General features: G+C 30.8%; 1 protein-coding gene across 1 annotated transcript in view; it reads right to left on the bottom strand.

Annotated features, from left to right (window-relative positions):
* The window catches only part of ft (cadherin-related tumor suppressor fat), a 252,843-nt gene that overhangs the window by 35,141 nt on the left and 201,307 nt on the right, over positions 1-16,395 (bottom strand). The window contains exons 4-6 of the mRNA XM_088193971.1: positions 1,876-2,077; positions 1,385-1,572; positions 7-429 (exon numbers count right to left, since the gene is read on the bottom strand). Coding sequence (XP_088050097.1) covers positions 7-429; positions 1,385-1,572; positions 1,876-2,077 — 813 coding nt within the window. The remainder of the gene's footprint in view (positions 1-6; positions 430-1,384; positions 1,573-1,875; positions 2,078-16,395) is intronic.

Below are 16,395 nucleotides of genomic sequence, written 5' to 3'. Positions count from 1 at the left end.
AAGTACCTGTAACACGCTGGCCCCGATGCTGGCGTTTTCCGCCACCGACGCGCTATACTGCTTCGGATCAAACACCGGACTGTTATCGTTCTCATCTAAGATGTGCACCAAAAGACGAGCATGTGTGGCTCTCGGAGGATCGCCTCTATCTTTGGCAGTTATTTCCAAAGAATACAAGGCTTTGACTTCGCGATCCAAGCGTCCAGATACCCTCAACAAACCATCAGCAGCTCCAAGGGAAAACACCGATCCGACGCCATTATCTTGGTTCAGCGAATATTCGATGTATCCGTTTCTTCCTTCGTCTTTATCAATAGCTTTAACAGCCATCACTACAGTATTCAATCCTATATTTTCAGAGACAGACGTCACGTTTGAAGTCACAAACTCGGGTGACATATCGTTCACGTCCTTTAGCACGATCGTAACCTGTAAATAATATAAAATTTACATATAGATGATTGTTAACTATTCGATTTATTATCTGGGTGTTTCTGATTGAGTCTTCTCGGCGGTCGGTCCCATAACGAACCTTCGCCGAGTCAATGGCAGTGTTTGTAGAGGCCTCGCGCATTGTGTAAGACTACTTCTTTAAAACCACTCGGCTCCCTATGGCTGTCACTGTCGAGTGTTCTTTCTTCAGCCGGGAATCGAACAAACAAAACGCTTTGAAATTATGACTACACTCCTCACGGAATGTTGTCAAGTGTTTGTATAGCGCGTGAAATGTGACAAGTTAGTTTGTGGGCCGCTCTCTCGCCCGTTCTTATTGAAAAATAAATTTATAGAGAGACTATAATATTTAATTAAATAAAAAATCATATTTATTTTCACACTACTGGCTTAATAATAATTGCACACGTTTTTAATATATTGAACGCACATGTCTTTTAATGAACTCACAATAGCGGTTTTTACATCATGTCTAATCTCGCTAACAAGCAATGGATTCGTAAGGATATAAAATGGAAAAGTAATCTTTCGCAATGTCATCATTTCACGGCGCATTAATAACGAATCGATTGTTGTATGAAGAATCAATTTATAAAAATATCGACCCGTCTTCGGCGGGTCGCTCAATAATGAAGTATATTGTACGTAAAATGTCGAGTGGCATTTTTTGTACGAAACCAATCCACACTCGAGACATGAACTTTATGAAGAGTGACGGACTCCGACGAAAAAGAAACATCCATAAAAAAATAGAGGCTTTGCACAAACACTCGAACGAATCCAAAGTAAATAGTAGTGGAGTTGAGAAAAAATACATCGGGTTGCGCGTTTACGTGCGTCGATGTCTCTCGAGACTAAAACAACACTTTAGGGCTTCCGATGGAAAATTTATAACGGAATAGGGTCATATTGTCATAATGTGTTATTTTACTTGTACTGTTGAAGATAAACTAGCTGATGGCGGCTGTGCTTGATCCGAAGCTGTGACAACCAAGTTGTAAAGACTCTTGGATTCCCTGTCCAACAAGCGTCTAGTCATCACCGTTCCGTTTTGTGCAATTTCAAAATCGTGATCGTCGTCTCCAGATGTTATGCTGTATACAATTCTGCCATTATCGCCTGAAAGTAGTTTAAATTGAGTATTGAAATAACACAATAAATTGCAATAAAGATAGGATAATTTGATTTTAATAAATAATAATAAAATCTTTAAGGTAATCTATATCACACTTGTATATTAATCGTTGTTTTTATAGCAGATCAAATTATTATTAAAAAAGCATTTTAGCAAATTAAAATAGAAACACGAAAATGTAATATATTCGCAAGATCTTATGATTGATGGCATAACTAAAATCGACGTATGATTTATCATAATAGTAAAAAATTAGTATACAGTTATTAAACATATTATTCAGTTACCTGAGTCTAAATCAGTGGCGCTGACTGTCACAACTGAAGTGGCTATGGAGACATTTTCGAAAATTTCATTCGAATAACTCATGGGGTCGAACACGGGCGCATTGTCGTTGAGGTCGAGCACGTTGCAATAAACTGTCAGTGTGCTCGATAGAGCTGGATGCCCGCTGTCTTGGGCTTGCACCACCAGTATATAATGTTGTACCTGTAAACGAAAATGATTTATTTTAATTATTATATACTCTAAATGCCACTGAAGGGTAAATAAGACGTACTGCTGAGGTATTCTCACGAAAACGTGAATTCCATTTCGGTTTAACCGTTCGACTCAATTAATAAAGAGCGTCTAGCTTATTTTTTTGCGTTTGGCGCTCTTGAGCGAATAAAAAAACTTAAGCGAAAAAAAAATTACAGCACAAAAAAGTCAGTCAATGGAAGAGGACCTATGTTACAACTTTTTGAATTTAATGATGGTTGAACTCTTGAACCCGCGGCGCTCAACATCGCCGAGTTATGCGGCGTGCTGATTTATTTGGGTTAAATCAAATCGGCCGCGCATAATTTGAGCTTTGACAAGTCGTTAAAAAAGGACGCCAGAGATTTTCATAAGAATATAGCTCAAATCATATCGATTTCATATTTATCAATAAAAATAAATTGCGGATATTATTATTTGATTTAATCCTAATTTTAATATATTTTTAATCTTGTCTATGAAGTATGGAATAGTGCATGAGCTTTGATTATCGTAAATATTAAAGTTTTGTGTCAAAAAAGCTGGGATTATACTGATGTGTTTAAATAGTTAAAACGTTTCAATGATAAACCAGAATATCGCAAAATTACCTGCTTAGCTTAAACAGCAGTAAGGAGACAATACAATTTTTTTATATGAAATCAATATTTAGGAAAAAAGGTGAGATAGTTATTTTGCACATATTGTAATTCATTTATTATTGTACATTGGTTGAGATCTGAAGTAAAAATTGTTATATAAAAAAATATAGCAACCGAATTATTTGCAGTTTTTCGGCTATTGTTGGTTGCTACCAAAAAATATTCTTTAATGATGAAAATATAAAGCTCGAAATAATTATTTGGAGATTATTACATAAATTATAAAATAAGTACAGAAAAAGAGATGACTAAATGAGAATCTCATAACCTTTACAAATTCACTTATCATACAAAAATCCAGTGTATTAAAAAATCAATTAGCTTATTAGTTTCCGAAAAAATTGTCAACCTGTGCTCCAAATCACCCTTCTTACTAAATAAGTTAAGGATTATTAAAAATAATTTACCTTTAAAAGTGTGAAATTACACGTTTTATCAAATTACATATTAATTTATAAGCGAATTTATAAAAATAGGAATTTATTATAGACATAGAGAATTAACTGTTGATGTAATATAAATAATCTAATATAAATTATAAAATATATATACAAAAAAAAAATCGTGCCATTCAATTATAGGAAACCACAAATCACATTATAAATAATTTAGGTTATGTTACAGTCATTAATAATTTAGCATTTTTTTGTTGTTGAATACATAGTTTCTCTATGATCTGAAGTAGATCATTATAATACAAATTTCAAAACCTAATATGTATAGTTCGATTTTATTTAATCATCACGATATTTATCTGTGGAATTAGGAAAATCTAAGTAAACCTTATCTGTGATAATCAATAAAAATTATAATTATAAATTAATTACTAATTCCGATTTTCCAGACACAATAACAATTATTATTGGATTCGAAACCATGCCTTTTAGGTCAATAGTAAGCGACACATATCACTCGTATATTCTGCTCGTTAATAAATTAATAAGCAGCTTATTGTGTATTTAATTTGCATGAATAAAAATAACAATATTAAAAAAAAAATATTTGGGTTCTAGTTTTAGACATATTAATTACCTGACTAAAAATAAAATGAATTATGTTGCACCTAAATTGGCTAAAAAAATTCCAAATAAGAACTAAAATAATAAAATTATATAAATCACGTGAATATGATTTATTTTGTGCAATTTTATTATAGTGAAATAATAATTTTGCAACAATTTCAAAACATTTTCTTTAAATTTGTAAAGAAAATATATGCTATGTATTATAAGACATATTGTAAAACGACGTCAACGTAACGAATTGCTTAATGTTTTTGGAATCACTGACTTATGCCATACACGCATTCTTTTATGCATGTCTGATTTTAAAATCGTAAAAACACTGCGTTTGGGATTTCGTTCATCATTTTGGATGCAAATAAATAACCATATAGTATGAATAAAAGTGAATTTTTTATCACTTGACAAGCAAACACAATGTCTGCGATGTCTTCCTGCGGGAGGAGAGGGTCCATCATCTCGAGGATAAGTTTCTGGAGAGAGAGACGCGCGTCGGACGGCATTCCACCGCGGACTTACAAGATTTCCGACACTCATTTGCGGAGGCCTGTGCCGCCGCGGAATTATTACAATTCGAGCTTACCATATAAAAGGGCACGTCGGAATTTCGCCAATGACAAAATCCCTCATTCTTATGTGATACAGGGAATATGGCGTCGGCGATGGGTAAAAAAAGAGGATACAGCGGCCGCCTTTGTGCGGCATTGCTCCGGGTCTCGAATGCGCCCCGCCGGCACCGGTCCTCGCTCGAAAAAAAGCTTTTGAAAGCTCGGGATAACCGAGGCGAGCTCGGGAGGGATCAGTGGGGTCGATACCTCGGCGGTATACCTCATAGTGGCGGATTTTGTCCGGTGACATTCGGAATATTTCGCGTAAAATACCGGGCGTCGGCGTCGGGAAAAAAGCGCCACGAGCTTTCGGCGCACGCGAAAAAAGCTCACCCGGTCAAAAACAATGAGTCGTTTAGAGCTTTGTATTTGGACGTGATCGACGATGTTTTTCTTCGTATTTAAACAAGTTTAAAAAAAATTAGCACATTGTTGGGCTACTTTTAAACGCACCACATGCCGTGTGTTATGAAGAAATATTGGTCGCTCAAAAAAGTATATTGAGAAAATACATCAAAATAAAAATACATTTAAATCAACTACTTGACAATTAAATTTTAGTTTAGTGGAAATAATAAAGTTTATCTCTACTAAGCAGAATCCTCTAATTGCAACAATAATTGTTACAAATATATTATATCAGAGAGATACGATTTTCATAAACCAATTAAATATTAATATGATTTTTATATGTACCTCCAGTGAATTTTTAAGTTACATTTCTTAAGAAAATATTTTTCTTATTTTCTAACAGGACCGCAAAGAATAAGTATATATACATTATAAATGTAAGATTTTTACAGAATATGTATAAGAATATTCCGAGAAAAATGATTTGCATCCAAAAGTGAGTTCCAAGGTAAATTTACTAAAATCTATAACGTAAATCAACCATTAATAAATCGTACCAAACCTTACAAAATAAAAGTAAATCTAAATATTTTATGCATATAATATAAATAATAAATAATGGTTTTATTTTAGATAGGTTACGCGAAAATTAAACCAAACACTAGCTTACTTTAACGATGAATTTAATTTATATGAATAATTTTATTTTAGTAATTTAAATTAACAAATAAAAATTAAAAGAATCTCTATAAATGTAAAAGGTATGTATGTAAAGTGCTGTTAAAGATTATTTTTATTACTAACTCTTCAAATCGTAGACGATGCAACTCAGACGTTGGTACACGCCTTATCCTTATTCTTCATCTTTATAATCGTATGTTGACCGTCCGTCCTTTTTTACTCTTCGAAAAGCGATTGGACGTCGATAAAAAATATTACGAGCAAACAACGAGATTGTACAAAGGCACTTCTGTTTTTTTTTCCAGCATTTTTTTTGGTCGAGTGTCAAATGAAGTTGTAAACGAAAATGTCTACCATTAGTGACATCTCTTATCTGTCCGTGAACATCATGCACACACTCACATGCGATCGGTTACGAGTTACCAAATAACTACCGCAAAGGAATATGACGGATACGATTAAATCGATACGAGGCCCGAGAGCGTACGTAGATCAATCGTAGATCATTTCAGATGGACTTTTTAACTAACAGAACTTATGATAATTTGTCTCGGATGGACGAATCGACATATCAATATTGCGTCGGCGATCATTGGAAGATCAAACGTTAATATTTGTTGCCAATTAAACGGTATTTATCAGAGATGATGTCTAAGCGCCGTCTGTCAAGCTGAAGTATTTTTTAACACGCTGACTAGACGTTATGCAATATTTTTTTTTACTATGAAACCACAAAAAATATTTCTGTTTTATGACTGCGTAAAGGGATTCTTAGTATATTTATATTGCCAGATTATTATGAGATTGTTTTCGTTACTGTCGCTTAAACAGAGCGTTGCTTGCGTGCGGTTTTGAGTCGTAAATCGAATAACAATAGGATTGTCGCGTAATTATGTGGTTGCTCAAAAATAGCGTTTCTTCGAGGTGTTTTTTTTTATAAAAATATTTTTGAAAGGGTGGTCCTTCGGTGGTGGAGATCGATGGAATTAATGCATCGGCAACTGCCACTTGGCGCGCGTATAAAAAATAAACCGCCCTGAGGGTCCTATTATATTTGCATCAGATTAAAAAGGTTCATCCGACACAAGAAAATACGTTTTTTTCGGCATGGAAATCGCGAAAAAATTAAAGCATGAACGATAATAAAAATGATTAATATGGTATATGCAACGCGCGTGTGTGTTAATGCGCATAAATTCCAGCAGGGGATCGTAAGATTTTATTGAAAGTAGCTGACAATATTGGCTGAATATATTGAAAATATTTCATATTTTATGTGATGCCTTGTATTCTTTTTTATTGTATAAATTGAACGTTGGTTTACGTAAATATAATTGAGGTTTTATAGATAGTCAAGTTATTGCTCTTTTAGATTTTTATGTGTTAAAATTCAATTATACATATAATATTTTTATCAAATTATCAAAATATTATACCATCTGCTATCAATTAAGCGTGAAAAATATATTTATTTATTGATAATTTTAGTAATATGTTTCAAATCATTTTAAGAAACGAATTATGTGAAGCGATTTCCCCGTTTACTTTGGATATACTGATATTATATGTGGGGTAGTATTTTTAGGTATATACAATACATAAATGCAGGATTTAATGAGAGGGAGCTGCCCAAGGTAAATTATTAGGTTAAAAAAAATTAGGTCCCATATGAAATTCGATTAAAATTATTTTAACAATCTTACGAAAATTCTTTTAAATATGAAGATAATTATGTTTTATGGAAAAGTTTAGATTAAATAAAATTAATGACCAAAGATAACATTAGAAAAAGTTGCTGAAGAATTATATTGATATAATATTTTTTCTATATAAAAGAGGGCTAGCGTTTTCTGGATGGGACAAGGCTTACGATAAAGGAGCCAATATGGTAGAAAAATTTAATGGTGTGCTAACAATTGTACATTTTATGGTTATGGAAAGCATACTTTAAGTCTTGTCAATAAAAAGAAATAACTTTATATGGTACTGTCTAACATTTTTTTAATTTCTTAAGTGGAAATCAAAAATGATAGGAGATTTTAAAACAACATTTAGCACTTTAACATTTCAAAAACAAGATGGTCAGCATGGCTAGAGGCAGTAAAAATAGTGGCACTAAATTTTAAATAGGCTATGCTTTGAATAAAATCCATTTAAGAAACCTTCTCGTTTATGCACACACATAAATTCTTGCTTTTGAAAAATATTTGTCAAAAATTGAATGTGTTTTTGTGTCACATCAAACTAATCTCATTATTAAATATCATAAATCAACATTGGATGTATTGATATTGAGAACTCAATTAAATATGTAGAAAGCATGTAAGTCAGTTTTTGACAGTAGAGTTGCGCGTCGATTTCAATAAATTAAATTAATTGTTTTTCTTAGGGTTTTATGGAGATTGAATGAAGTGGATCAAGAAAATATAGTTTTTAACTCTTAATTATGGATAAGGAAATATGTTTAAATTAAGAAATAAGTAATACTCCTGAAGACTATTTACAAATCAATTTTAAAATTAAGCACGAAACCGCAGACCCAACATCAGATTTCATTAAAAATACAAATATTGTAAAAAAATAATTCCAGATCCTAAGTAAAAAATATGATATTTAAGAAAAGCTGCATTATTAAATTAGGTATTAGGTGTATAAAAGAGCATAAGTAAATTAAAGTTTTATGTATTTAAACTGAAGTAAATTAAGTATAATTTATTGCATAAAAACTATAAATCTATGTAAGCGATACTCTTCGTTTGTGTAATGTTGAATATATTTTTTTAACATGATCAAATCCGAGTCATTCATCAAAAGCTTTCCCACGACACGTAGAGAAATTTATTTAACACAGGGGGGATATCTCGTGGCGAATAATCGTCGCGATCACGAATAATATTTCAAAATCAACATAAAAATAAATAAACAATGCTGCGGATTATTTTCATATCTCCACACATGTGCACCGTCACATAACTCATGCGGTTAACGGGCGAAGGAAACGTGTTTTTCGATACGTTTAAATTTTGTAACGTCTGGGAAAAATCCGTTAGAGGGAACCATTTAAATTGTCCAAATAAATTATAGTGGATCGCACGAACGCTCTTGTATATGTGTTTTAATATATGTACATACATATGTATGGATATATGTGAGTAATACACGCGTGTATGCAAAGCTAAATACACGCATATGAGTTATTCCCGTGATCACTTTTATTATAATTATCACAACAGAAAACAAACTTTTAATTTTACATACCTTATGTTTAACATCTCAGGAGATAATTGAACAATCATGAGCGAAAAATAAATCTTTCACTCTTTAAAGACTCGTAAGATATCCTTACGGCTTTTTTTATTATGTAATGCTTTCATCGGCAGAGATATTATTTAATTATATATATTTATAATATTAATTAAAATATATAAATAAGCTACCCAAAATAAATATAAAAATTTTAATATAAAAAAATGAGCAACCGCAATGTCGATAATTACTTGTATAATTATAGAACATCATATAATAATTGTTAATAATTAAAAGGGAGTATTTGATAACATGGTGAATTTAAAATAGTGAGACACGTGCTTCATAACAAAGCTAAACATCGTGAAAGATTTTTCGCAGACGTCGTTTACGTGCTAAGAGAACATTAATTTGCACTCAAAAGTGATTCCGAGAGTTTCCCCAGCAAAATTTTCTTATCGAGATTAATTATTCTGATGGGATTTAAATCGGGAAAATTATGTAACATGCTATTTTCCGACATTAAATGGTAGTTGGTTGACGGAAGCCCCTATTCACAGAGAGTACAGAAAAAAAGTCCGCAACAGAAGAAATGCGTCTAAATATGTTAATATAATTGGCTTACAAAAGAAAACTGAAATTTGTATCTGCCGTATTTATGTCAGATTACGTTACTAAAATTTTCAATTACGTAATTTACTATTTATATTATCACTAATACGGAATCAGATTCTGCTTCAGGTAAAAGTAATCAGGATATTTAATTCCAATGAACAGAAATAATGTTATCCAAAAATATCAAACAAATATTAACAATTTTATTTGACATTTAACCATAACATTGTTTAAAAAATCACATTAAATAATATTGTATACGTACTAACCGTTCGTATATTAATTGCATTCCGACTCAGGCATTGCGGTAATATATTATGCGTTTTAAAAAAATGGCGTTTATCGCCCGAGACACGGCATAAATTACGCGAGCTTCTCGCCGACAAAACCGAGACAAGGGCTTACACTCGCTTTCGTTCTGTCGATAAACGTGTCATCATCTGCGATAGAAACATCATCGCACGTTTATTATCATTTTTATATGCACCATTTCGCTTTCGGGTGTCGTGAAACATCTTCATGTATATATATATATAAATATATTTAATATTTTTTTAGAAATCTCGGGATTCATTGTGATTTTTGCTTACTTGTATTCAATATTTCGGCCGTGATTTTCCCGCCATGATCACGAATTATTCGAAATATAGAATACAAGTAAGCAAAAATCGCGATAAATCCCGAGATTTCAAAAATAATTATACTCGCGAAAATCTAAAAATCCATATATATATATATATATATATATATATATATATATATATATATATATATATATATATATATATATATATATATATATATATATATATATATATATATATATAAATAAAAATATATATATATAACATAAGGACCGTGAATCCACAGATAGCAAGGGGCATAATTCATCGGCTGTAGCCAAACGAATGCCAATTTAAAAGTTTGACATGGCGTTTGACGAATTGGCGCGTCGTAAAATGTGCTCGTCGAATCGAAGTAAATATAAGGATTAAATCGATAAATCTTGCATAGGAATATCTTTATTATCTACCTTATAAGATATAAGAGATATACTGGGGGAATTAAATGCATTTATGTTTGTAAGTTAGATCTATAATATAAATAAAATATATTAAAAAAAGCACGACTAGTGAAGAAATTTTGTACAGAAGTGTTACTTCGTAAAACCAATTGCCGAAAGTAATTAAATTTAATTTGTACTGCATTAGCAAACGCATTTTCTTAAATTTTCTATTAAAGGTATGAAAAATTTGAGACACAAATCAATGACTCGTATCGAAATTTTTATAATAATTTATATTTATGCACTTAAAACCTCCTAAAATAATCGCAAAAAAGTACATAAGAATCTGAATAAAAACATATATGAGTGTTGTTATGGTCATATATAGTTTTTTTATGGTCATATAAAAATTTTCAAATAATAAAAACAGAACAAATAGAATATAAAGTCTTTAATGAAAAATGGAAAACATACACACAATGTAGAAATATGGCAGTCAAAGTATTAAGAATGGCTAAAAAGAAATGGTATGAAAAATTGATAGATAAAATACAAAATGATCCAAATAAGATGTGGAAATCAACAAAACAATTAATTAATCCAACTCAAAAAAACGACATAATAAAAATGGAAATTAATGGAAATATATATCAAGATCCTTATATAATGGCAGAAAAAATGAATACATATTACATTGAGAGTATAGAAGAAATTGTGAATTCAATACCTAGGCTTAGTAATTTAGTACAATATAATAATAAAGCAATAATTGTAAAATTTAGTAAATTTAAATCAGTATCATTAGATGAAATTCATAACATAATATGTAAATTTAAAAAAGGAACTAGTACTCATGAACTAGATATAAATATAATTAAAGAAACTTGGGAAATAATAGGAACTAAATTAAATTATTTAATAAATAAAGCACTCTCCTTAGGAGAAATGCCTGAAAATTTAAAGATTGCTACTATTGTACCTATACCTAAAATAAAAAATAGTAAAAAAGTTGAAGAAATGAGACCAATCAACATGCTACCGTGTATAGAAAAAATAATAGAAGAAGTAGTAATCAAACAATTCAAGGAATTTATTACTTCTCAAAACATAATATGAGAACAACAATCGGGATTCAGAGAAAAATATTCCACTGAAACTGCATTACAAGTAGTGATAAATGATTGGTTGTTGGCTAAGGATACAAAGAAAATCATTGGAGCAGTTTTCTTGGATTTCAAGAGAGCCTTCGAAACAATAGACAGAAAAATAATGTTAAAGAAATTGGAGAATATAAGTATAAGTGATATAGTTTTAAGATGGTTTAATAATTACTTACATAAAAGAAAACAAAAAGTTAAAATAAATTATGTATATTCTGAAGAGAAATTAGTGTCATATGGAGTACCACAAGGGTTTAAATTGGGACCATTGTTATTTGTATTGTATATTAATGATATAGTTAATAACGTAAAAAAGTGTAAAATTCATCTATTTGCGGATGACACATTTAAGTATTGCATAAGTGATAATATTAAAGAAATAGTAAATAATTTAAATAATGAATTAAGTATATTAGAAATATGGTTAAAGAATAATGTACTTAAATTAAATGAGAATAAAACTAAATGTATGTTTATTAATTCTAAAAATGTGTTAGATAATAATATCAAAATAGTAATAAATAACTCTAGTATAGAAATAGTGGATAGTATAAAATATTTAGGAGTAATTGTTGATACAAAATGAAATTTTAAAGAACATTGTAATTACATATTAAAAAAAATTAGTAGAAAAATAGGTTTATTATCTAGAATAAGAAATATATTAAGTATAAATACAAAAAGAATAATTTACAATAGTATAATATTGCCCCATTTTAATTATTGTGCAACAATATTAAATATGTTAAATAAATTAGACAACCAAATGTCGCTAAAATTACAAAATAGGGCAATGAGAGTAATCTTAAATAAAAATAGATTAACTAGTTGTAAAAGTATGATTGATAGATTAGAATGGTTGAATGTTCAAGAAATATTGAGTATGAATGTTTTAGTATTTATATATAAGTTAAAAAATAATATGCTACCAGAATATTTTAATAAGTATTTAATAAGAAATAGAGATGTACATAAATATAATACTAGAAATAGAGAAAATTTAAAGATAGATAAGTATAAGAAAACGAGTACGGCTAGGGGAGTTATGTACGGAGGTTTTGATTTGTATAATAGTGTTCCAAGAATAATCCGAAAAAGCAAAAATATAACGGTTTTCCTAAATGGAATTAAAAAACACCTTCGAACATATAGAAATAAATTATAATATTAAGTCTTATTAGTGTATATTTTTATTTTCTGTTGTGTATTTTTTATACATTTTTTATATATGTTTATATACTTAAAGTTGTTTGATGTAAAGATTAGCTATTAAGCTAAATAAATTATTAAATAAGTATAAATAAATATATATGAATCTGATATATGAGTTACTAATAATTACATGTATCGTTACGCTAACACTGTCACTATACAAATGTTTTCTTTTTAATTTTGTTTCGACTCTGGTGTACAATTGGAGGTTATTTACCCAGACGAATATTTTTAAGAGAGTGCATTGATTTTGGATTCCCTCGGTCTGCAGTTGGATCTTAATTTTTTATAGAAGTGGGCTTTCCATAACCGATTGACTTTCAGTGTCATGAAATGTCACATCATTTCATTCTTAAGATCTTCAATGCCAGTGGAATACTCCTACCATTTTGCTGGATATGTTCTAGACAAGATTTTGATGTAAAGACTTTAAGAAGTACTGAAAATTCAGCAAATCGATAAAAATGCTCGGTATTGAGAAATGCGCGCCACTTAAAAAATACCCGTGCACCCTTTATGATGTCTTAGTTAAGTTGGCTCTATTACAGGGGCGCTCAGACTTAAACCATCGACAATCTAACATCAAAGCATTAGGCGGTAAGCGATCGATTAGGTGAAAATAAAATACAAAGATTATAAATAACAAGTATTTATTATTTGCAAAGATAATCACATATAAATTATCATTGAAATAATAAGTGTTCTGTAACTAGCGTTCTTTTGATGTCGATGCATGACACTTCATGTACTCAAAAGATATCACGTAATTACTAAGTGCCAAACTCAAGCATGAATTAAGATGTTCGTCACTGAGCCGATTACGATATTTAGATTTAATTTTTTTCATTTCGGAAAACACAGACTCGCACAAATAAGTTGACCCAAATAATGGTGTTAACTTACAGACAGATAGATGATAATTTAATATTTAATGTTCTTTACTATATTAACAAGTACTTTTTATAAATTAAATGTCAGAAATTTACAAAATATAATATGTAATTTATGACTTAAAAACCTCTCGCGATTGACCGTTTGAGCACCTCTGTTCTATTATATGTATTTCTAGCGTAATGAGTCAATGCGATGAATTATTGCTCGAAAAAGTACAGCGTACTTGAAGGAATACGAGTACTTTGTATACCTGTTTCTCAGTGTTTTCATTTTGGAAGCGTTGTGATACTTTACATTGTCAACTCGCAGAAGTGTTTATGTAATTAAATACTTTTGAAAATTGCTCAACCCTTCACAAAGGTTAAGTAATGGTAAAGGCTAGGACTGGAGCACTTGCCAACTTTTTATGGCACAATAGCCGTTTGACAGCTCAATACGGTACATCGAAATCTGTGAGTTGGTTCAGTTCTAATAAGACAATGCACACATCTTGAGATGATTTGTGTCTGTCCTCTTTTTATGTTTTTAAATTATATATATCTTAAAAAATTGTCGCATCTTTTATGCTTTTGGCCATTGTGACGCATTAGGATAACTTTTCAGTTTCCGATGGTCTTAATATAATAAGTATCTATTGGTTATGGTCAAGAAAGAATTGATGAAAATAGATTACTATAATATGGAATAGCAATAGAAATTTAATTTTAAATATTATGTGAGGATATATCATATAATAATTAAAATATTGATCGATTTTTTTTATTACTAGCGCGTTCACCAGTGTTTCTAATACAGGGTATTTTTAATACTATTATAATTGCATAATTAGGTCAGCTGCTCTGTTTTATTACTTTTACGTACGGTTGATTTTTCAACGGATGCCAGTGTAACAAAGAACGAGATTAATTCACAAGGTCTAGATCGGGTAAGATGGTCTTTGCACGTGTACTAGTGTATCCATACATATGTTGGTGAACGTAATCGTATGCGCGCCTAGCCTACGGGAAGTTATGCAGACTGCTGCTGGTGCCTTCTGCCCAACAACAACAACAACACCAATTGCCCGGACACGCCATCGCGCGATAAATCTTGCCACGATAAATCTCAATAGTGTTTGATTGTTTAAAGTCATGCGCGCTACGAGCGATTTACACACACGAGTAGTATATGACTCGGTTTGTGTGGGTGGAGGGGGTTATGTGTATTTTATTATCTATATTTTACGGGTGCCATACATATATTTTCATATTAGAGACTATACGCAGACTTCTTCAATAAATTTCCTCCATTGCGGTCTGTTTTACGAGCATTGATATATCCAATTAATTGTTCCTGAACCAGGATATGTTTTACTTTACGACATGCATAAGAAAGGCTTGCCTTCCTTATGTATGTAATATTACATTGCTACTTTGCACTAATGCGATGTGCCATAACTCGAATAACGTGTTCCGTTAACATATACAGAATATATTGATCTTATTCTATGGATCTGTTCTTATCAGGGCAACGAACAATAACTCAGATTTGATCAGAGAAGAGCAATGTGTAATGATGAACAAAGGTTCACATTAAAGCAATAGTGTAATGAAGAAGATATGAAATAACGAAGATAAAAAATAAATCATGTTGATTAAGCTAAATAATAAAAAAAAACTGTTTCTCAAATTGTATGCGATGCTTGCTATTATGAAGTTGATTTTTAATTTCGCTTTTTCTACTTGAAAATTTAATATTTACTGCCTGAAAAGTATGTTTATATATTATTAGTATAACGATATAGCAAATAAAATGAACTTTTTAAACTATACTGTGTAGCTATCGTTTATTTTAATAAACAGTACCTATTTGTGAAATTCCCATGAGAGAAATTTTATGATCGCGCTATACAATAACTTTTATTTATTTTGCTTCGCATATTTATTCAATGTTTTCATGGCTACTATTTTTAATATGAACAAGACAGCAATAGGCTTTCATTCAGTTTTCCTTAAGAATTCGCAATGATTCCTAATTAGTAAGTTTATTTTCTAAAATTAAAAATAACTAGCTGTTCGCCTAATTAGTTACGTACGAGTGCGGCTTTTCACTTTGGGCCCTGCGAGGTCCGCGAGGGTCACTCAATCTTTTGTCATATGCCTCACAATAATGGGTCGTAAACTCTTGCGGTATTGTGCGTTAGAAGTGCTCACGTACGCTTAATGATAACCGTAAATCACGAGCGCAGTCAAAGAAATGGGCATTAAAACACAACCGAATCCCGACCGAAGGTTGCTTATATATGTAAATGAAACGCCGTCGTCGAAATGAACAAACCGCACGTGTAGATAAATAATACTCGGACGTCTTATCTTAACAGCTTCATTAACGCCCGTGGTCCGAAGCCGGGACCATTGTGTCCCCCAATTGCGGGATTTTTAATATTTATACACTAGTGTTTTTGAAGCGATCGAATGAAGCAAAAGTGGTTTTGTGCATTGGATATGTATTTTGTTATCGTAATTGTTTCATACTAATATCGTAAATACATCGAATTGTGCGAGTAAATGAAACTAAATCAATCTATCGAAGATATCGCAAAAGTTATCACGAATAAGTATAAAAACATGCAATATTTTATAATAAAATGAGTTTATCATCCAAAGTGTCATGTGCTAATAAGCAATATTATGTGTTATTGTAGCCTTAAATTTTTCCGTGGTCATATATGAATGAAAATAAAGATTTGCAGACTACAATATCTGAAGAATTTCTGTAAGTTACTATTTGGGTAATGGGAAAGTATGAGGATATTTTAAAACATATTAAAATGAATTAAGTAGTATTGAAAT

The sequence above is a fragment of the Plectrocnemia conspersa genome, unplaced genomic scaffold (assembly GCF_051122295.1).
Source record: "Plectrocnemia conspersa isolate PC_06_02 unplaced genomic scaffold, ASM5112229v1 ptg000010l, whole genome shotgun sequence".
Taxonomy (NCBI): Eukaryota; Metazoa; Arthropoda; class Insecta; order Trichoptera; family Polycentropodidae; genus Plectrocnemia; species Plectrocnemia conspersa.
The sequence above is the reverse complement of the archived record's forward strand: the minus strand, read 5'-3'. Positions and strand labels throughout refer to the sequence as shown.